At 35.4% G+C, this 21874-nt stretch overlaps 3 protein-coding genes across 3 annotated transcripts; 1 reads left to right on the top strand and 2 right to left on the bottom strand.

The window, feature by feature from the left end:
• Positions 1-595: 595 nt before the first annotated feature.
• Positions 596-2600, top strand: LOC107862703 (lysine histidine transporter 2; the record flags this gene model as incomplete). The annotated part of the gene is given in 6 exon segments (XM_047409648.1): positions 596-980; positions 1066-1459; positions 1561-1666; positions 1922-2013; positions 2100-2168; positions 2268-2600. Coding segments are annotated over 6 exon segments (1145 nt in total), but the record flags the coding sequence as incomplete, so codon positions are not given.
• Positions 2601-2800: 200 nt separating this feature from the next.
• On the bottom strand, positions 2801-8429 carry LOC107862702. Its single transcript, XM_016708341.2, has 8 exons — positions 7721-8429; positions 5050-5220; positions 4771-4869; positions 4582-4680; positions 4410-4484; positions 4154-4243; positions 3705-4049; positions 2801-3212 (listed from the first exon to the last, which is right to left on the bottom strand). The coding sequence occupies exons 1-8, from the start codon at positions 8246-8248 to the stop codon at positions 2937-2939; spliced, it is 1683 nt and encodes a 560-aa protein (XP_016563827.1). The 5' UTR covers positions 8249-8429; the 3' UTR covers positions 2801-2936.
• Positions 8430-10819: 2390 nt separating this feature from the next.
• Positions 10820-15253, bottom strand: LOC107862704 (glyceraldehyde-3-phosphate dehydrogenase, cytosolic). The gene is made up of 11 exons (XM_016708343.2): positions 15038-15253; positions 14868-14891; positions 14669-14769; positions 14290-14405; positions 14100-14199; positions 12192-12338; positions 12024-12084; positions 11695-11935; positions 11477-11560; positions 11269-11358; positions 10820-11131 (listed from the first exon to the last, which is right to left on the bottom strand). The coding sequence occupies exons 1-11, from the start codon at positions 15120-15122 to the stop codon at positions 11086-11088; spliced, it is 1095 nt and encodes a 364-aa protein (XP_016563829.1). The 5' UTR covers positions 15123-15253; the 3' UTR covers positions 10820-11085.
• Positions 15254-21874: the final 6621 nt, after the last annotated feature.

Raw genomic sequence — 21874 nt, 5'->3', positions numbered from 1 at the left:
ATGACAAAGAAAACTTGAAATTGAAAAACACAAAATTGAGACAAAAATTGACTTGGTAAAAGTTAGTCGAAGAAGAGAATGTGAAATTATAATGATTTTTTAGTTATCGTATAGAATTCATAAATTAGAAAGGATACGAATTAATATTATAATATGATTTTTATATTTTCATATATTTTAGCCAATATTTTTTTTTTTCATTTTTGGAAGAACCTAAAAACAAAAACAATAGTACTACCTTCTTTTTTTTTTTGTGGGGGTAAAGTAAACGGACTCCTTTCTATTTTACAACACCATACTATTTTTTAGGAAAAATAAACTGGGCTTTCTTTTTTTTTTTTTGTTGGGGGGGGGGGGGATAGTCATGCACACAATAACATGTACACACCATATACAACGCGAGTGTATGTAGTGTGTACTTACGATTTTATCATAAAAATTTAGTTTTAGTCAACTTACTAGTATAAACTATATATACTTTCAACTAACTAATGCACCTTTCCTTCCTTGTACTACATATAACTACTTCCAAATTGCTATGTATAAATGTTTGTCTAAGTGGACTTTTAATTTTACATATACAATATATATAACAGGGGTCCTGGAGTGACAGTTTTGGTACTATCATGGGTGATAACACTGTACACTTTATGGCAAATGGTAGAGATGCATGAGATGGTGCCAGGTAAAAGATTTGACAGATATCATGAGTTAGGCCAAGAGGCTTTTGGTAAAAAACTTGGGCTGTGGATTGTGGTTCCTCAGCAACTCATGGTGGAAGTTGGAGTGAACATTGTTTACATGGTCACTGGTGGCAAATCCCTTCAAAAGATTTATCAGACTGCTTGTCCTAATTGCCAGAATTTGAAGACAACCTATTTCATCATGATGTTCGGTGCCCTTCAGTTCGTCCTCTCCTTTTGTCCCAATTTCAACTCCATCACTATTGTTTCCTTCCTTGCTGCTGTCATGTCTCTCAGGTTCTTTCATTTACCTTCTTATTCTTTTACACTTTCGTCTGTCTGAGTTTGACTTGAAACAAAATTATTTTTTGTCATTGTGTAGTTATTCAACGATAGGTTGGGGAGCATCCGTACACAAAGGAATAGCTCCAGAGGTTGATTACAGTCCAAGGGCCTCAACAAGTACAGGAAGAGTGTTTGGTTTCTTGAGTGCTTTGGGGGATGTTGCTTTTGCATTTGCTGGTCACAATGTGGTCTTGGAAATTCAGGCTACTATGCCTTCAACTCCTGGAAAACCATCCAAGAAACCTATGTGGAGAGGTGTCATTATCGCGTACATCGTTGTGGCTCTGTGTTACCTTCCCGTGGCTTTTGTTGGATACAGAGTTTTTGGAAATAGCGTGGAGGACAACATATTGATATCCCTAGAGAAACCTGCTTGGCTTATTATCATGGCTAACGCCTTTGTCGTCGTTCATGTTATTGGAAGCTATCAGGTCGAACTTTTTTAGTCATTCAAAGATCTGATTAATTCGGACATTAGTCTCTTAGAACTAAAAAATGTGACACTGTTTTGATTTGTTTGATGTCTTTGTAGGTGTATGCTATGGGTGTGTTTGACATGGTCGAATCTTACTTGGTGAAGCAAAGAAACTTCACTCCAAGTTGGACGCTACGATCCATTGTTCGGACTAGTTATGTTGGTATGTCACCATTTTTCTTTGATTAATTTGGCACTGAGTCAAGTTTGCTCTCATGTGATCAAGAGGTGACAAGTCCATGTTGTGCAAACATCCTCTTGCGGAAATGCAGAATAAGGCTGCATACGATAGACCCTTGTGTTTTGATACTTTTTTTGGACCCTGTGCACAGTGAAAACTTTAGTGCACTAGACTGCCCGTTAATTTGCTCAATTTAGCCATCGCTTATGTTTTTTCTTGTTTTGTATGTTGGCGCAGCCCTAACATTGTTCCTTGGGATAACATTCCCATTCTTTGGTGGGCTACTTGGTTTCTTTGGAGGATTTGCATTTGCTCCTACTACCTACTTTGTAAGTCAAAGACCTCGTGTTATTTTTACATAAAAATGTCATATACTAAAATAATATTTGTGATTCTTTCTTCTCCGTTGCTGCAGCTTCCCTGTATTATATGGCTAATCCTCTGTAAACCTAAAAGATTTGGGCTGTCTTGGTTCATAAATTGGGTATGTTACCAAAACTTACAAGCTCCATTGAGAAATTTGTACACACTTTATTGGTTGTATTGCTAATACTATTACTACTTGTTTTCGTTTTCTACGCAGATATGCATAGTACTTGGTGTTCTTCTAATGATTTTAGCTCCCATTGGTGCCTTGAGGCAGATCATACTGCAAGCCAAGGGTTACGAGTTCTATTCTTGATTTTAGGGTCCTCATCACAAAAGTTTTTTAGTATTTGTCAGGACGATATTTTTAATGTCCAGCTAGCTCTATTAATATTAATATGTTGCTGTATTAGTATTTGGTATCAAACCATCGTTCTTAGTGAATTGGTTGATATTTGGAGCTCTTTTAAAATAAGCTTCCATTTATTTGTAGATATATATGATTACTTATATCAAGTATCTCAGTGACTTAACTGTAATCGTGGTTACTACACATTTACATGCAATTATTTGTCAAGTCTGTTAAAGCGACTTTGCATCGATGAAGATGGAATTTGCACAATCAGATACATGTTCTATACACAAGCATTGATCAGGAAAAAAACTGAACCGCGAAGGATACACTTCCAGAATCGCAAGGAAAATAAACAATAGGATGCTCGTGGTTGGTGACTTGGTGTGTGCGAAACATTAACCAACCAAAATCCAAGATGCAGTGTATTCCAACTTCCAAGATTCACTACATGGAAATTTTTGCTACTCCTAAATAACTTGAGTAACTTATATACTTTACTAACTGCAAATGAGTATCAGCAATATCATGTAACTAGCGAAAATGACCGCAAAGTAAAAGACCACCTGAATTAATTCTATTCCGTTCTCTGTACCTTTCAAACAACAGCTCTTCACTTCGTTTAAGCTTGTCGTATTCAGCCATATCAAATCCTGAACTTTGGCAACTTTCAAGTTCTCGTGATATGTTTCCACCATCTTCTATCGTATAGATTGTTCTATTCTTCTGATGACTCTGTAGAATTGCTGGGCTCCAACTCCCATGGCTGCTGATGGAATAACTACTATCATTCTGAGGGGAGGTGATGTCCTACCAGAAGGAAAGTTGGGGCCAAGTTACAACAGATGTCTGGGAAGAGTGAGATTTACTAATAGAGAAATACAACTTATATGACCAGCACACTACCAAAGTGAATGTGTAAACGCAAAACAAATGGTGCAGCCGTGCAGCACAGAAAGCTCAGGCAATTTGTGTTAAATAAAGGAATTCGTTTAATGTCTAGCATTTTTGCATGTAGAGACTTCCAAGGTTTCTCTACGAGGTGGAAGCAGGATAAATTTCCAAATACGCAAAATGATAGGTACTTACTCATCGGACCAAAGTGAGCCAATCATCTGGAAAATTTAGCTAAACCTAGTTCATAACCTAACAAGTATCATGGAGGATGTCATCCAATCAAGAGCGCACTTGCTAATATATCATATCAAAAGTAGCTCCTAACTTTTTAGATGTCACAACTCACAACACAAGCATGCAGATTTTTAATTCTATAAGGAGGAAAACAAAGTAGTATCACTTTACCTGTCTGGAATCACATATTGGCGTTTTCCTACTAACAGGAGTTTGCACTTCTTTTACGGGAGTGAAAGAAGCATCATTGCTTGTCTCCCACTGCAACCACGGTAAGATAACCCCATCGGCTCCAACAGGATTACAATTAGATCCTGCTGGACTTTGATTAACTGCGTCCCCATAAGTAATACTATCTCTTGGCTTAGCTATTCCTCCTAGTGTGGAACTTGCATCACTTCTTTCTCCATCAAAAGAAGAAAAATCTGTATCTTCTAGATTTGCAATGAATTCCTCAAAAAACTTCTCTGCCTCCTCATTCAATTGTGTTGACGTCCTGTTTCTATCATTGCTTCTCTGAAATTTGTAAAGAACTAGTAAGAAAGGAAACTACTGCAGAGGTGAATAGTAGCTAATCAAGAAAGTCGGAAATTGATAGTTCAACTAAAAATGGGAGAGACCTTCCTACGCAGTTGTTTCTGCCCAGCAGCAGAATTTTTTGTAACGGGAAGTTCTTTGACAATCCGCCGATCCCTACCTCTTTGGTCTTCCTGCAGAATTTTATCAAGCAGATCTTGCTGACGCTTCTGACTTTAATATTAAAGAAAGTTAAGGCATTCAATTTCCATAGATTAAATCGCATAACATAGTGATTGCCAAAGAAGACTTCCACCCTGTGTGCAAAAAAGGGGAAAAGAAAGCATGGAGAAAACTTACCTGTTCCAATTTTGCCACATAATTCTTTCTGGCCATATGACCTGACTTGGAGCCACTAGTTTTCTTCCCCATGGTCTGCATTAGCCAACATGAAATAGTAAGCGAGCTCATAAACTCGGCAGAGAAGTAAATTTTTTCATAGGATGATAAATGATACAAACAAATCACACACTTGCTCAAGTTCAGTTTTGATTTCTTCAACAGCATGCCGGAGTTCTTTTCTCATTGCTTCGTATAGTTCACCATTAACATTCCCATTTGGATGCTCACCCTGAAGAACAATTATATATTTCAGAAAAAAACAATTGACAAGGCATAGCAAAAAGTTAGTGTGTGCTACTTCGATAGATAACAAAGTGACCTTTTTCTGTGCATAAACTGCTCGAATGGTTTTCTCGATGCCATTTTTACAGATAAGAGCATCCTTTGTGTCATCGTCAGTCAAGGCAGAAGAGTGACTCTAACATGAATGAAGAAGTGCATAAATTAGTAACATTGCAAGAATGCATATAGTGACACACAAAAAGCAGAACATTATAAGCAAGAGCAACTGCAATTTTTGTTTTGGTGTGAGAGATGATATATTAACCTAATATGTTCCCTACAATTCAAAAGAAGCGCATAAAATTTGTTGGCTTACAGAGTAGCCATCATGTAAGAGCGACATGTCTTTTTGGCTAAAAGACCTCCTTAATTTTGGATTATTTACAGCTGTTGGCTTCACTGATGAAGGAAAGTCACTAATTTTGTTGCTCTGACTCTTCTTGATGGCAATTTGACCGCTGGAATTTCGATAATGATCTGCATCATTCTGTCAATACAATAAAGAAAATTCTTGATCAAAACTGCCTCCACTGCACATTTTATTTGCTGATACATTTGGTTTTCTCTTATTTCTTCGTTTTAGACAGTGATCTCAAGAACTCATCAACAATGAACGTTTAAACAGCCCAAAGCTTTCTGGACATACACCGATATAACAAGTAGGCGTGCCAGAAGTTGCATCTCACTCAACTTGTTTTCAATCAGTATTGAAATTACTATAACCTATTGTGGTATGCCGCTTCACTGCTTGGGGACAAAGACAAAGATCTTTTTCTTAAATAAGAGAAAGAAATAGGACATTCCAGTTGAGGTGAGATTTATCACAGAACTAATTTCGCCAGAGTCAGCTCGTCCTTGCAATTAATCGAAACCTTGAATAGTAAGAATTGAAATTATTTAAGGAGAATGACATCATCAATTAGTGCAACTCTTAAAGTCTAAAAATTTTGTTATAGTTCAGTAAAAGACGATACACAAGGAATGCTACACACCACATATGGTTTTAACTTTATTCTCTTCCAATCCAATAAGAGAATAATACAACTCTCTGCAATCACGTATATAATTCCACTCCAATTTCAACACTTAAACCAACTGAAACCTTCCTCCAATTCTTTTGGATAAGAAACTGACCTTAACACTGAGTCATAGACAATTCTCACCGGACAGCACTTGTATCAAAAGAAACAGCATTATAAATAGTGTAAGAGGAAAAACACTTTTCTTATGAAGGTAATAGCCAAGTCATCTTGCACATATGTTGACTAATCCACCGACTACCTCTCACCGGCACATGTAGCGGATAACTCAGTTCGTCAAGACTTAACAAACTAAAACTAAATGTCCAAACTTTTTTTGCCTCCATTAGGAACCTAGTAACCAACAAAAAAGCTTCTTAAGGTAACCGGATACCATTCAAGGGATGCATCACAAAGGTAATGTGCTTCTAGAAGTCAAGCATTTATTAATTCGTTTTAGCTATTTCTACCTTCCAAAGCACTTGGAATTCCAACTTCTTAACTGAAGTTATAAAAAGTTGAAAACTTCCAGAAGAAAATATTACCCTCACAAATTTTCAAACATACTAAGTTACTTCACACAACTGAGATTTAGGATAGAAGTAAACACTCCCTCCCTCCCATTTTATGTGACACTGTTTGACTTGGCACGGTGTTTAAGGAAAAAAGGAAGACTACTAAAATTTGTAGTTTAAAACAATCCTTAGATATTTGTGTGGTAGTAAATCATTTCATTAAGGATAAAAAGGAAATTTTAAAGTTAAATTGTTTCTAATTATGGTAAGGCGATATTCTTTTGGGGACGGACTAAAAAGGAAATTATGCCACATAAAATAGGACGGAAGGAGTAATAAATTAATGGGTGTAACAATTCTCTGAGAAGAATTTTTCCCATTAAATGGGGTATGATGTACAAATATAGACATAGTAAAAGAAGGGATGCCTCCACAACTTGATTTTTCTTATTTCTTATGAGCACTTAAACTTCCGTTTGTTAGTTTCTTGTTATAAAATTTCATGCACAATTTCTCTTTCATGATACAGGGCAATTTATAGATTATACTTAGGAAATTCACTAAGGCTATCTTTTTTCATTAGATGTAAATGAGTGACATATAATTTAGTCTTACCGGTAGCATGTACACATCAAAGCAGTATTGGTGAAAAAAAGACCCTTCTGCTCGGAATTAACAACCAAAAAAAATATCGACTTTCTGATGTAATGGCCAATTAGGTTTCATATGTTTTGAGTTTATAGATTTGTATTACATTTTCTTTCTTTTGATCAGCAAAAGAAGATAATGTATACGATCTAGTCCATTGGAGCTAAATTCAATTTAATCCCTGCCTACCCTTTTACTCACACAAACTAAAATAAAGGTAAGAGAAGTCAAAGACATCCATAGAAATAGTTTCTAAAGTTGAAATGCTCCAAGTGTAACAGTCTCTTTGGTGAATTCCATTAAAATGCTCATTGCCAAAGATTTTATTAAGGTTCAGTAGTCATGTTACAACAACAACAACATACCCAATGAAATCCTACAGAAGTGGGGTTTGGGGAGGATAGAGTGTACACAGAACTTACACCTACCTCGTGGAGGTCAAGTGAAGCAAATCAAAGTAGTAATGGAAGAGAAAAACAACAGTGAAGAAAATATGACACTAGTCGGAAAGCAGTGCAAAACAACATGCAAGGAACAATAACATCACCCACATAATGCGACCACCTAAACATAATGCACAACAGATGATAAACTTCATACACGACAGAAAGCCCTATCCCGCCAAAGAGCAAGGTAAAGCTCGACTACCTACTAACCTTCTACCCTAGTCCGCCACCTCCTCGGTCCTCAAAAAGTACTTGAACCAGTCAACTCCTACAGTTGTACAGATAAACTCCAGTCCTAGTCCCTAGTCAAAGTTTTGGAATTGACAAAAAAGCCGAATAAAAGGATAGAGAAATATCACCTCGGAATCACTAATCTGATACCGATCAGCAGAAACCGACCTCCTCCTCCTCGAACTAGCATCGGACGTAGCTATCTTACTCCGTGAACGATCAGCAGCAACACTTTTCCGATCATCAGTAGAAGTCTTCGTCCCCTGTCTCGAAACTGACCTACCACGCCTCCTCGACGACGCCGTTTCACTCGCCCAATGCCCTATCCCCGACGCACGCCTCTCCGACCTACCACGGTCACTATTTTCTCTGTCCTCCTCCTGAGAGAAAAACTCAATTGCCAGATCATCAAGGCTGATTTCAGGAACTCCCGATCCTCTAATCGTATTAACAAACTTCCCACGCGGAGCCGCATTGCCGCCTAAGTCAACCTGCGCCGGCTCCTCATACCGCCGTGGACCGTGGTTAACTCTGCTGAGACTCCGAGAACGGCGGTGAGGTTTGGTGGCGGAGCTGCCGGAGGAGGAGTCTACGGCGGGGTTTCCACCACCTAAGGTGGTTCGCCGAGTCGTCGATTTGAACGCCGATGACGCCATCAGTGAAGAAGAAGAAGAACCATTCAAAAAATTGAATATGGTTGAAAATGTGAATTGTTTAATAGAGGGTTTTTTCTGCAGAATGGTATTAAAGGGAGTACTGATGAAACAGGTCACAGAGAGAGAGAGAGAGAGAGAGAGAGAGAGAGTATATATATTATTGGGGAAAATGAATAAGAAGATTTTGGCGGAGGTATCGATATTGAAGAAAATTTGAAATGGAGGAGTTTAATGACTTATTAGTCCACATTAAAATACTGTATGAATTTTGTGTAATTATTGATTTTTAAATTTCACAATAATGCGACCAATGATTAATTACAATAATTAGCAGATGGAAATGAGAAAACGCACAAATATCCTGACACTCTCTCTCTCCTTAAGAAATTTTTTTACTAGAATTTATTTTATCGAATTAACAGTATTAATTATATTTTAAAAATATAAATTTGACTATACAGTAAATACTCAATATTCTAAACGTAATACATAAAATAATCTAGTAGGTATCAAATTTTAATGTTTAATCATTGCATTGATTATTGCACTCTGAATAATATGCATAAAATGTTATCTCTATTTATTGATTTCTTAATGAATATGTCAAGTCTAAGGATCAACTAATATGTGTGTTGTTTAATCATTTAATGACAAGTGTACTATTGAAAGAATATAATAATATTCTATCGATTTGATAAAAGGGACAACTATATTAAAACAAATGAATTTTAGAAAGACGATCAACTATTTTGAAATGGAGAAAATATGAAAAAATCTCTCAACTAATCGTGTAGTATTTTACTTTTTAGAACCTTGAAAAATCGTGATCGCTATCATTCAAGCGCAATGGAGGTAAATCTACTCCTATATAATTGCTCGCAAATCATTCATGTAACCTACACCGATACAGTCATCCTTGCACGTTAATCAAATACTATTATCCCACCTTTTTTCACCTTTTTTTTTTTATTTTCCATCCGGTGTTCGGTACTCACATTGGAGCCTGAATAATCTGGATTCGCGCCGGGTAGGGCCCCATTCGAGGATAGCGCTCCCAACAGAGTTTTCTCCATGCCCAGAGTCAAACCGTCGACCTCTGATTAAGGGTGGAGCAACTCCATCCGCTGCACCACAACCCATGTTGGTCACGTTTTTTCACCTTCAATTGTTAATTGTTAGTATCTAAAATCCAATTGTGATATTTGACCAATAAATACTATAGTATATATTTGAACATAATTTTTGAACGAAGCCAGTAGTCATTTGATGATAATGTAATTTTTAGATTTTTATATACAGCATAGGCCACATGAAACAGGTACTAAGAATTTATTAAGAATATTTCCACCTAATTATACGTGTAAACTACTTTGAACCAGGTTTCGAGGGCAGGGGTGAAAGAAAGCGAGGCAATTCTTAAACAATTAATTACATTTAATGGTCCAAGAGGAAAAACAAATGTTTTTCATTTTTCAAATTTGAAAATTGAAATGGATCATGCAAGCAATAAACATTTATTTAAGAGATTTTTTGTCTTCTTCTACTGTTTCTGATCTAATAGAAATATCAAATTCTCCATTTTAAAATTCGAAATTCAAATAAAAATCTTGCTTCCTCATAAAACTTATTTTGGTACTCCTTTGTTTCTATGAACTTCGAATGGAACTTACTTCTTTGTTTCTATTATCTTACTCCTCCATTCCTTTGTTGTCACGTTTTGTTTTTTAATAATTAAGTTTAACCAAGTTTTAAAGCAAGATTAGATTAGAGAATAATTCAATATTTAAAATTAAAATTAGAATATTCCAAAATTATACGAAAGGTACTATAATTGTAATCTTACTCATATCAATAATTGTAATCTTACTCATATCAATGTGATGTGACGAAAAACTATCAAAAATTTATATCGATTGATTCTTGAAAAAAGAAACTGTGACGGTTAAAAAGGAAGGAACGAAGTAAACATTGACGTCCAAAGATAGGTTTTTAGACGACAAAAAGATTTGAGGATCAGCAAATGGATTCAAAAAGTAAGACGGAACCACCGACTGCCTGAACAGAAGGCGTGAGAACAGTCGATTAGTATCATGATAAAGATAGTGTTTTATTCAGCTGTTTTTGGTAATCCTAATGAATCCCACTTCCATTTCACAATGCACCTACCACACCACTGCTCTTCTATTAGGTAGGTGTTGAAAGCACCTAAGCTCTCAACCAAAAGTCATCCTACCTATTGACATTCTTGTGATCCCAAAAGAAAAGCCAACCGAATATTCACATGAAACCTGCAGTAATCCTGCCTACTCGCATTCACTGCAGTGAGAAGCTGAAAACACAGCATGACAGAAAAACCCTCATACTACCGGAAGAAAGGGCCATGGAGGCATGAAGGGGAATATAATCAAGAACCCATTCCAAAAGATAAAGAGAATCCCCATGCAGAGGAAGAATTCATCTCTTTTGACCTATAGCAGCCAAAGTTTCGTAATGTCGGTAACGGGATCTGACGAGCATGCATTCATTCTATAGTTGGGACCTGTTGGCTAAACACCAGGGGATACTGGATAGTAAAGAAACGGAGAAGCAAGAACATTAAACAAGTTTCAACGTTATCATACATTCATAAAAGAACAAAACAAGAGAAACATACAGCAGTAACTAAAGACTCATTCGCGGAATGTAGAGAGTTCTATCAAACTGACCACCTAAACAAGAGTATAGCACCTAAAAACATCCGCACATTTGTGGTCCGAGAGAACACTTTATTCTAAAACTGTTTCATAAAGAACAGGATCAACACCAGCAGTGCCCCCACAACGAGTGAACTGCCACTTTTACTGAACCGAGGACATGTGCATAATCAAATCCACCACTCGCGTGCTGCAATTCCATCAAGGATTACTATTATTAGGAAGCCACAGATCATATTATACTCCCACAAAGGGCAGTCATGCAGAGCATCCAATGAATGGAATTGATGATGAAGGAAATGTACGCTAAATATTTCATGTTTTTACCTGTAACCCCATTCGTTGTCGTACCATGCAACGAGCTTGACAAATTTCTTGCTCAAAGCAATTCCAGCCTTGGCATCAAATATGCTTGATCTGCAAATTATTTCCATCCAGAAATACAGTCTCATGATTAGTAGAGCAAGATAAAAGTGGATCAGAACAGACAATGTTCAGGCAAGAAAGTTAGAATTCTCTTTCCAAATTACATCACCTGTTGTCTCCCACAAAGTCCGTTGATACCACATCATCTTCAGTGTAACCTAAAATTCCCTTCAATTTTCCTTCAGACTCCTCCCTTTAGAAAATATAACAATGCAAGTCAGCAGTAACTCGATCCCACAGCTCCAGAAACAAAACTTGCGGTAAAAACACAAACATTATAACAAGACAATACTTCTTTAGGGAAAGACGAAAATGACTTGCACATACTTAATGGCAGCCTTGATTTCATCATAGGTAGCTTCTTTCTCCAACCTCACTGTGAGGTCAACCACAGACACATCAACAGTTGGCACTCGGAAAGCCATTCCAGTTAACTTTCCATTCAATGATGGTAGAACTTTCCCGACAGCCTTGGCAGCTCCAGTACTGCTGGGAATAATGTTGAACGAAGCAGCTCTTCCACCTCTCCAGTCCTTGGATGATGGCCCATCAACAGTCTTCTGAGTGGCTAAAATATTATGGTGGTAGCCAAACCAAGTGAGCAAGCTAAAAATTAATTATACTTACTAAAAAGTAGAAGCAAGAGAGATACTTACCTGTGATCGAGTGCACTGTGGTCATGAGACCCTCAACAATTCCAAATCTGTCATTTATAACCTGCAGAGTACATGATAAATTGTGAGATGACGTTTCGTTATCACATACACATTATGAAATGATACAATACTTAATTTGAAGGAACCGGATGGGTGCAAAAGGAGAACCTTGGCCAAGGGAGCAAGGCAATTTGTGGTACAGCTAGCATTTGAAACAATGTTGAGCTCTGGCTTGTATTCCTTCTCATTGACACCGACAACAAACATAGGAGCATCCTTGCTAGGGGCAGAAATGATAACTTTCTTGGCACCACCCTAATGATTCACAAAAGTTGAGCAGATATTAGCTCCCTTGAATCATTGATAATAACTCCAACTAACACCGAATAGAAAAACAATCAACTACCTCCAACTATCATAGCATTAACAGCAGCAAGCATAACGAACCTGAGGTGGATAGATACAGCTTATACAAAGTTTGATGTGAAGTCCTTTTTAACTCATCAGTGAGATATGCTTTATTTAATTATTTTCTAAATTTAAATTGATTTAGTTGCACCGTATCTTGAGATAAAACATTCTAAAAAAAGTCAATGTTCTTGGCAAGAAAATACATTAAATCATTGAACAATAGATACTAGTGCGCTCCTGAAACTCGGGTATAAATCCTCCAATTATTCCCACCAAGTGGGGTCTGGGGAGGTTAAGTGTATGCATCCATACCACTATCTCAGAGATGAGATAGAGAGGTTGTTTCCGGTAGACCCCGGCTCAAGAGCTCAAGATAAAACAATCTAGAAAAGGAATAAATAATAAAAGTACAAGCTACAATAGAAATTACCACACCCAATAATACCATAAACCATAAACCAGACTCATCGAGTAATACAACAAATGATACAACATTCTGAAGTAACACTAGCACTACAGCTACTAACACGGATAACAAAGTCCTACCTACCTACTAGCACTGACGCACTCGTTCTTACTATCCTTATACGTCCTTCTGCCCTAATCCGCCCTCTCCACACCTTTCTATCTAGGGTCATATGCCCTCGGTAAGCTGAAGCTGCTCCATGTCATGTCTAATCACCGCCCTCCAACATTTCTTCGGTCTACCTCTACGTCGCCTGAATCCATCCCTAGTCAACCTCTCCCAGCTTTGCACAAGGGCATTCGTGCCCCTCCTCATCACATGTCGAACCATCTCAACCTCACTTCCCTCATCTTGGCTTCCACCGAAGCCACTCTCACCTTATCTCGAATAAAATCTTTTCTAATCCTAGTATAAATCCTCCAATCATCAAATTAAATACGAACATCAAACGTCAATTAACATCACTTGGTGCAAATTTTCTAATGTTGTCATTCGTATATTATCACAATAAAAGATACTCATCAAGCATCAATTAGTGTCACTAAGACACGGTGATTATATGTGCAACATCAACAACATACCCACAATCGATTTGGTGACCTTCTTCCGTCATCTCACTACGATAAAGACGAAGTAGGGTTACGGATAGCCCCACTAAGACCAATGCATCCTCTTTTCTAGAGGGCATAATTACATGAGTTATATTTTCTCCACCGCCTCCCTTAATCATGAATTCTGGCTACTCAGGTATTCACCCCTTCAAAAAGCCTCTTAGATCTCTCCCCATTACTTACTTAATCTCTAGGGTGATATTCCCCCGATAATAAGATTTTGCATATGAACAAGTGGGGTCTGGGCGAGTAGTGTGTTCGCACATTATTACAATAAAAGATACCCATCAAACATCGATTAATGTCACTTATACGGAGTGACTATATGTACAACAACAACGACATACCCCGTGTAATCTCAATTTTGTAATTGTGGTCTGGGAGGGTAGTGTGACAGAAACCTTACACCTACAAGCAAAGGTAGAGAGGCTATTTCCAATAGACCCTCTCAAGTAAAGCATTACAACATCCACATTAAAGCAAAACTTGATGTTCATACACACTGCGCAAATTTGTGGAACTTTTCCTTATAACCAAGGCAAGGAAGTTCAGTTAAGAACGGAGATCTACTTCATTATAATCACAAACCTTCAAATGAGCAGCAGCTTTGTCCTTATCGGTGAAGACACCAGTGGACTCCACTATGTAATCAGCTCCAGTCTGTGCCCATGGAATCTCCTCTGGGTTCCTTCAAATATACAAAAAAAAAAAAAAAGTTAACAATCAGTAATTCATATTGCTAACCAATTTATATGTTCAAAAAATCAAATATTACTACCTTAGGCCAAAAACAGTAACAGCCTTGTCACCAAAGAGAAGGGTCTTCTCATCTTTAACCTTAAGTTCATGATGCTTCCACTGGCCGTGTACACTATCATACTTGAACATATATGTCTGCAACACCGACAAACCGGACCCGTCAACTAAACTATCAAACAGTTTGAGTTAATGACAAAGCACACCTAAAGTATATCGGTTTTCTGAGTTTCATATATGAACTATTAGGTGCCCGATACCTTCTGTTTATCAAAACTTAGCTCAACTACTAATTGTTCATTTGTTGATAATTGATAAATAGATGATTATAACAGTAGAAAACTCGACATCTAATAGTTCATTAAATTTTCATTTTATTTTTTGGGGATTTCATGTAGTACCATGTATTCAACAGAGATGAAGGGGTCGTTAACAGCGACGAGCTCAACATCATCTCTTTGGAGAGCAACTCGGGCCACTAAGCGCCCAATTCTTCCAAAACCTTCATGCAAACAAAACTTCAAACTCAGCAAAAAAAAAAAAAACATAGTAGAATGTACCAAAAAATCTAGATAAAATTGACTATGAACAGATTCTTACCGTTAATTCCAATCTTAACCTTGGCTGTGAGAGTAAGAAACAAGGTTAAAAAAAAAAGGCTGAAATTAATACAAGTTAATGATATAGAAGGAGAGATTCATGTTATTGGGAAAAAAAAAAAAAAAAAAAAAAAAAAAAAGGAAAAAAGAAGGGAAAGAAAATGGAAATACCCATGATTTTCTTTTTGTGTGTGAAATGAGAGGAGGATCGAGAAGTTGGTGGTGGTTTAGTAGAAGAGTGTAGTGGAGTTGGCATCTGGCTGGAGACCGGACACCGAAATATAAGGTGGATTCACAATGAATAAATCTTTTATTAGTATATTTTTTAATTTTATTTAATTGGTCATTTTATTAAAAATATTTTCATAAAAAAAATGTCAACGGACCATTTCAAATAAAACAGACGGAATATGTCATTTTTTAGTCAAAAGATTCGCTATGCTTTGTTGATGAGCTCATAATTAAGAGTTTCTTTCTAAGTTCTAATTAAACATGATTAAATGTATTATCTGCAAAAATAGTTGTATCAAATTTATGGTTGATTATTTATTGAGTTATTAGTTAGTTCGATCTGATTTTTTTCTTTTATTAAATTAATTATATTAATTTAGTAAATTCAAAATCAAGCTAAATCAAATATACTTATTATTATTATTATTATAAATTAAATTATTATAGTTTTAGGTCATAGATCTCTCAATATGAAAATTAAATTAGGAATATTTTCACATGAATTCCAATTAGAAGCTTTGAGCTTCCTTTTTAAAATCTTTTTTTCATTTTAACCAAAACTTTAAAATACGAAATCCTGGCCCATTGGAAGTGGACGGGAAACTGGGGGTTGAGGTTTTAGCAGGTTCTGTTTTTATTTTTTTTTTAAAGTGATTTAACGAGAACAAAAAATTGAGGAAAAAATCAAAAAACTAGGTGGAGGGGAGAGAGATGGAAAGTGAGAGGTTACAGTCAAAAGGACCATTGATAAAAGTTACTTGGCAAATATATAGGCCATGTTGGTGGGTCTTTTTGCATGTCTTGTCTTACACTTGTCACCTATTTCTTACTCCCTCTGTTTCCTTTAGTTGACGCTCTTTATAAAAATATTTATTTTAATTTAATTATTTTTTTAATAAAATTAAGAGAATTTTATTATATTCTTTTAATACTATCCTTAATATTAAATAAATAAACAAAATGTATTTACTTAAATTTATATTTCATAACATAATTAATAAAATTAATTTGATAAAATAAAATCTCTAATTAATATTTTTTTAATGGATGTGCCAAATCAATAGGGATCAACTAATATGAAATGGTGGGAGTATCATTTATGTATTTGACTTGATAAAGATTTTTAAAATTTAGATTTAAGACACATTTAATACTATTTGTGTACATATAAATAATTTCATTACGAGGAAAATAAAAAATTAACCAATAAAAATTGTGATAAAATAATAAATATTTCTTCATTTTTAATTATAGGTCTTGGACAAAAGTACGGAGTTTTCTTTGTAGGAGCACTTTACCTCTCGATATGGGACATTTGGGTCCAAATTTAAATCTAGTTAGATTTACGTAGGATACGAATATCGAATCAAATGAATTTTTTTAATTAAAAATTACATAAATACACAACTTATGTTTTCAATATTACAAAAATTCTCAATTTCCTAAATATATTACAAAAATCTCAATATATACATAGAATGCTATGTATATGTCGGCTATGTTATGTATGTTAATAGGAAGAGAGAGTAAAATAATTAAAAATGTGAGAGATAGTATAATTGCTTCCAAAATGATTGGTATAAATGTTAATTATACTTAAAAAAAAAAATCAAAGCTAAATAGTTTTCAGTTACAGAAAAATGATGCTCTTCTGTGAAATGAACCAAGAAAAATATGTCATATAAATTAAAACGGAAAAGGTACAAATATACCCTTAAATTTTAATAAATGGTATAAATATACCCTTCGTCATACTTTGAGTACAAATATACCCTCGCCGTTAATGAAAAGGTACAAATATACCCTCAAACTTTAATAAATAGTACAAATATATCCTTCATCATGCTTTGGGTACAAATATACCCTTCTCATTAACGATGGGACACGTGTCAACATCGTATTGGTTGATCCTTTTTAATTTATTTTATCTGTGAATAATTTAATCCATGCTAAATTATAACTCATACCCGATTTCAATAACTCGACCCGATTTGTGATACAATGAGGACCTTAGTTTGGCTGAGGAGTGTCCAAACTTTGCAAGTTTTTCTCATGTTTCTGTTCTTAAAATGTTGTCTTCTTGTTCACTCTTTGAAGTTGGTGAACAATGGTGTAACAATATTAATGAATTTAAAGCAGGTAACAATAGTCATGAATCAGAAACAATTTCTATTCATCAACGTTCATGAATCAGAAAAAACAAACAACAATCGTTTATGAAGAATATTAAACAACATCAGAATATTAACATAACATTAGGACATTAAACAACATCACAATATTAAATAAATCTTTACTCAATTCTAGATGATAGATGAATCAAGACACGAATTGAACCGATCCGTTTGCTAAGATTTTTTGGGTTAGTGAGAGCGTGTGAGTGTGAAAGAGTGGAAGAAAGAAACACATATGACTAGAGACCTGTGATATGTCTCTTAAAGCTTTTCTATTACATAGGTCGAGTCGGGGTATTTGGATCGGGTATGTGTTATAATTTAGGATAGATTAAATTATTCATAGATAAAATAAATGAAAAGGGCCAATATATACGATGATGACATATGTCCCGTCGTTACTGAGAAGGGTATATTTGTACTTTTTCATTAACGGCAAGGGTATATTTATATTCAAAGTATGACGGAGGATATATTTGTACCATTTATTAAAGCTTAAGGGTATATTTGTACCCAAAATATGACGGAGTATATATTTGTACCATTTATTAAAGTTTAGGGGTTATATTTTGTCACGCCCCAAAATCCCATCGGGCCGGACTGGCACCCGAAGCCGAGAAGGCCCGGGAGAACCCGTTCAAATACCTGTACTTTCACTTACATGTCACCAAAAAATTGGACAGCACTTTGTTGCATATAGAAATGTCTAATTACCTGTATCAGCACAACACGCACAAATATATATATATAATACTTGGCCGTCGGGGCCACCACATATACAAATATAACGTTACTATATAAACTTCCATGACTTTACCCTTCCTTATGTCTACAAAGCCTCTAGGATATACATGACATAACTAGGGTCGGGATAAACCCCCGCCCACACATGACTCATGTACAATAACAAAGCATAAGGAACCGACTCAGAAAGCTCCGAAGCAAACTGGAGCTCACCAACAATAGCTGTATGACCTGGCTCCTACTTGTGCGGTGTATGAGCTGAGGTACCTGTGCCTGCAGCATGAAATGCAGGTCCCCCGTGAGGGACGTCAGTACGAAATATGTACTGAGTATGTAAAGCTGTAAATAATCACATATGATATAGGAGCTCAATAGAAATCAGAAACAAGTGAATAAGTCGTAATAGGAGTGGACCACACTTACTAGAACTTGTGACAACCTGTACATTGTATTTATTCAATCACTTTACCTTCGTTCTTATCGTCTTTGTAATCATTACTGTACTGTACTGTACTGTGACCATTAGGATGCCTCCAGTACATATCAACTGGGATCGACCCATGCTAGGCTTATGCCCCTGGGATACCACCCATAAACACATGAAATAGGGATCGACCCATGCTAGGCTTATGCCCCTGGGATACCACCCGATAAGAAAGAACTCCCATCACTTAGTTCAATTAATCTTTGAGATTGTTATTTCGGTCGCCTCCACATTTTTAATACTTTGAAACAATGATACATCAATAGGAACCAAGTAACAGACCTTCTATACAATAACGATGTAATAAAGACTCATTGGTACATCAACAATGTGTTTCAGAATCATCAATATCACAACAATGAAATAAGAGCCTTTTGGTATATCAATGAAACATTTTGACACTTTATAGAATGGAAACAACTTCGTTGGTAACGTAGAACAATACATGTTTTAGGACAACCTCGGAATCTTACTTGATGGAACATTGGTGTTTTCATGCCAAAGAACATCGCTAGAGTATGCTTTACATACCTCGTTGTAGATTCAGATACCAATTCAACACAACTTCCCGCCTTTACAAATCACTTATCTACAATGAAATGTTTGGCATCTAGTATTAGCAACCCAACACCACAATTCTCTTCCATAATTCCATACTACCAATATTTGCAAAACATTCCAAAAACCAACTTGAACAATAGGTTTATGTGTGTATATATATATAATCATCATTTCAATACCACATCATCAATACCACATCATCACCCCAAATTCCTTCACAATTTAACATAATCCAACCATGCACAAGAATAATCCAACATCATTTCCAATCATCTTTCAACAACAATCAAATAACATACTTCTTATGCTCACATGCATATATATATATATACATATCCATATAAATAACACCAACATAATTTACATCCTTACCAAAAAAAATGGCCCTTTTGATTTCGAAGTCCTGTTGGCACAAATAAGGGGTGCTTCTCGAAGCCCTTGAGACGGTGAACACAACTGCGGAATCAATTTGGATTTTCTACGGTTGAATCACAAGATAATTGGAGTTGAAATTTGGCTAGGGTTTCTTAGTTTCAATAACTTGATGATAATTGATGGATATGAGACTAATTATATGTATATAATGACCAATTTTCTTCCATGAGGTGTTGGAAAATGACCATATTGCCCTTAAAAATTTAAGTAAATCCGAATCTGTCCATGGTGGACTGTTTTGATAGGCTAAAGTAAATCGGCCATAACTCTTTGCTCCGATATCGGATTTGGGTGAAATTGGTATCGTTAGAAAGATAATTCAAAGGTCTTTCATTTCATATAAAGTAAGCCACCCAGTTAGTCCTTTACAAGTAGTTATGATCGTTTGAAGTTGACCCTAAAAATCTGTTTTGAGAGGCTGAAGTAAAACGAGTATAACTCCTTACTTAGATGTTGGATTTGGATGAAACCAATTGCATTGGAAAGAAGACTCAAAGATCTTTCTTTTGATATGTGGTAGCTCTCACAGTTCATTATATTGAGGGAGTTATGATCATTCAAAGTTGACCCAAAAAACTGGCAGGCCTCAGTAGTTTTCCTGCACATTTACTGTTCACATTCCGGCCACCGTTTTAAAGTTTCGAACGAACTCGCTTATATCTGAAACTTATCCGTTTTTGGAAATCTTTATATCGTTAGAAATTTTATTCAATAACCTTCGTATGGAACCATCGACGGGAAAATTCCGGAATAAATAAAGTCGATTCCTATACACCTATAATCAAACTATACACTTGAAACCATCTCAAAATAATCAATACTTATACTTAAACTCATATATACCTAACTTAGGATCAATACATATACTCCAACACATATAACAATGACTAATGCACGTAATTAAGTACGGGGTGTTACATATTTGTACCTTTTCTCTCAATGAAAAGTACATATATACCCTTCTCACTAACGGCAAGACACGTATAATAATCATATTCATTTAGCCTTTTTAAATTTAAGTTATCCCAACTCCACCCCAAAATAATTCTAATTTAACCTATAACCCAATTCAAATAATAACCCCAACCTGATTCAGTCTAATAGAAAAAGAAAGTGAGAATGAACATGCGTAATAAAGATGAGCCTTTAAGGTTTTATTAGATCGGTTCGGGTTTGGGTTGTTGTTTGGATTGATTTGTGGGTTAAATTAGAATTATTTTTTGATAGGATGAGGATAAATTAAATTTTAAAAGTGCAAATGAACAAGATTGGGACACGTATCCTGTCATTAGTGAGAAAGGTATATATGTACCTTTTCATTAACGGCAAGGGTATATTTATACCATTTATCAAAGTTCAGGGGTATATATATACCTTTTCATTGACGAGGGATATATGTGTACCATTTATTAAAGCTCAGGGGTATATATATACTTTTTCATTAATGACAAGGGTATATTTGTACCTAAAGTATAATAGAAGGTATATCCGTACCATTTATTAAAGTTTGAAGGTATATTCGTCCCTTTTCCCAAACTAAAATGAAGAGGGTATTTCTTTATGACATAGAAGATAAGTTTCTTTTCGTGATTTGTATACAATAACAACATATTTAGTGTAATTTTATATATATAAAAAAATAATGATCCTAATCAGACAATTAGAATCAATATCGAAAATTCAAAATTAAACAACAAAATTAAAGGATAGTTAAGGAACAAGAGATGAAATTTTTAAAAAATAAAGATTTAATTGAACAACAATTAAACTAAGGGAGAAAGAGAACTCAATTAAATGCACGAGAAATCAAATTGAATCCACAATATGATAACTCGATGATCAATCAAGCGAAGATAACACAAACAATTTGGGAATCCACCCTAATCACTCGGTCTAAGCTAACAATTGAAATTGAATCCAATTAGTACCACAACCCAGAGTAACTAAATATCAAATCTTTTCAATACAATTCAATCATCAAAAATTTAATTAATGAAAATGGCTAAGACAATTATTTATAGTAATTGTCTTTACAAAAATAGCCTATTGAAAAAATAACTGAAAGATAACTATTTTATAAATAACCCGCAAGAAATCTTCTTGATTGCCGAAATGGCATGTTGGTTACCTATCCTTGTGTATTTGCTTCATCATGCATTCCTCCGAGCCCAAGACTATAATCCATATACGAAAGTCCATTCCTAATATGCCCCACGCTAACTATGTTCGTATCAAAAGGATTGAAGAGGATGATGTGTAAACAATTTTATCCTACCTTGCAGCGATAAAGAGACTGCGCTTGATAGATTCTCAACTTTTTTTGTAAGGTAAATGCATATAATTTTAAAAGGTATCGTACTTTAAGTGATTAAATTATCT

This window comes from Capsicum annuum, chromosome 3, assembly GCF_002878395.1.
Source record: "Capsicum annuum cultivar UCD-10X-F1 chromosome 3, UCD10Xv1.1, whole genome shotgun sequence".
Classification (NCBI taxonomy): Eukaryota; Viridiplantae; Streptophyta; class Magnoliopsida; order Solanales; family Solanaceae; genus Capsicum; species Capsicum annuum.
Note: the sequence above shows the minus strand (reverse complement) of the source record. Positions and strands in the feature narration are given on the sequence as shown.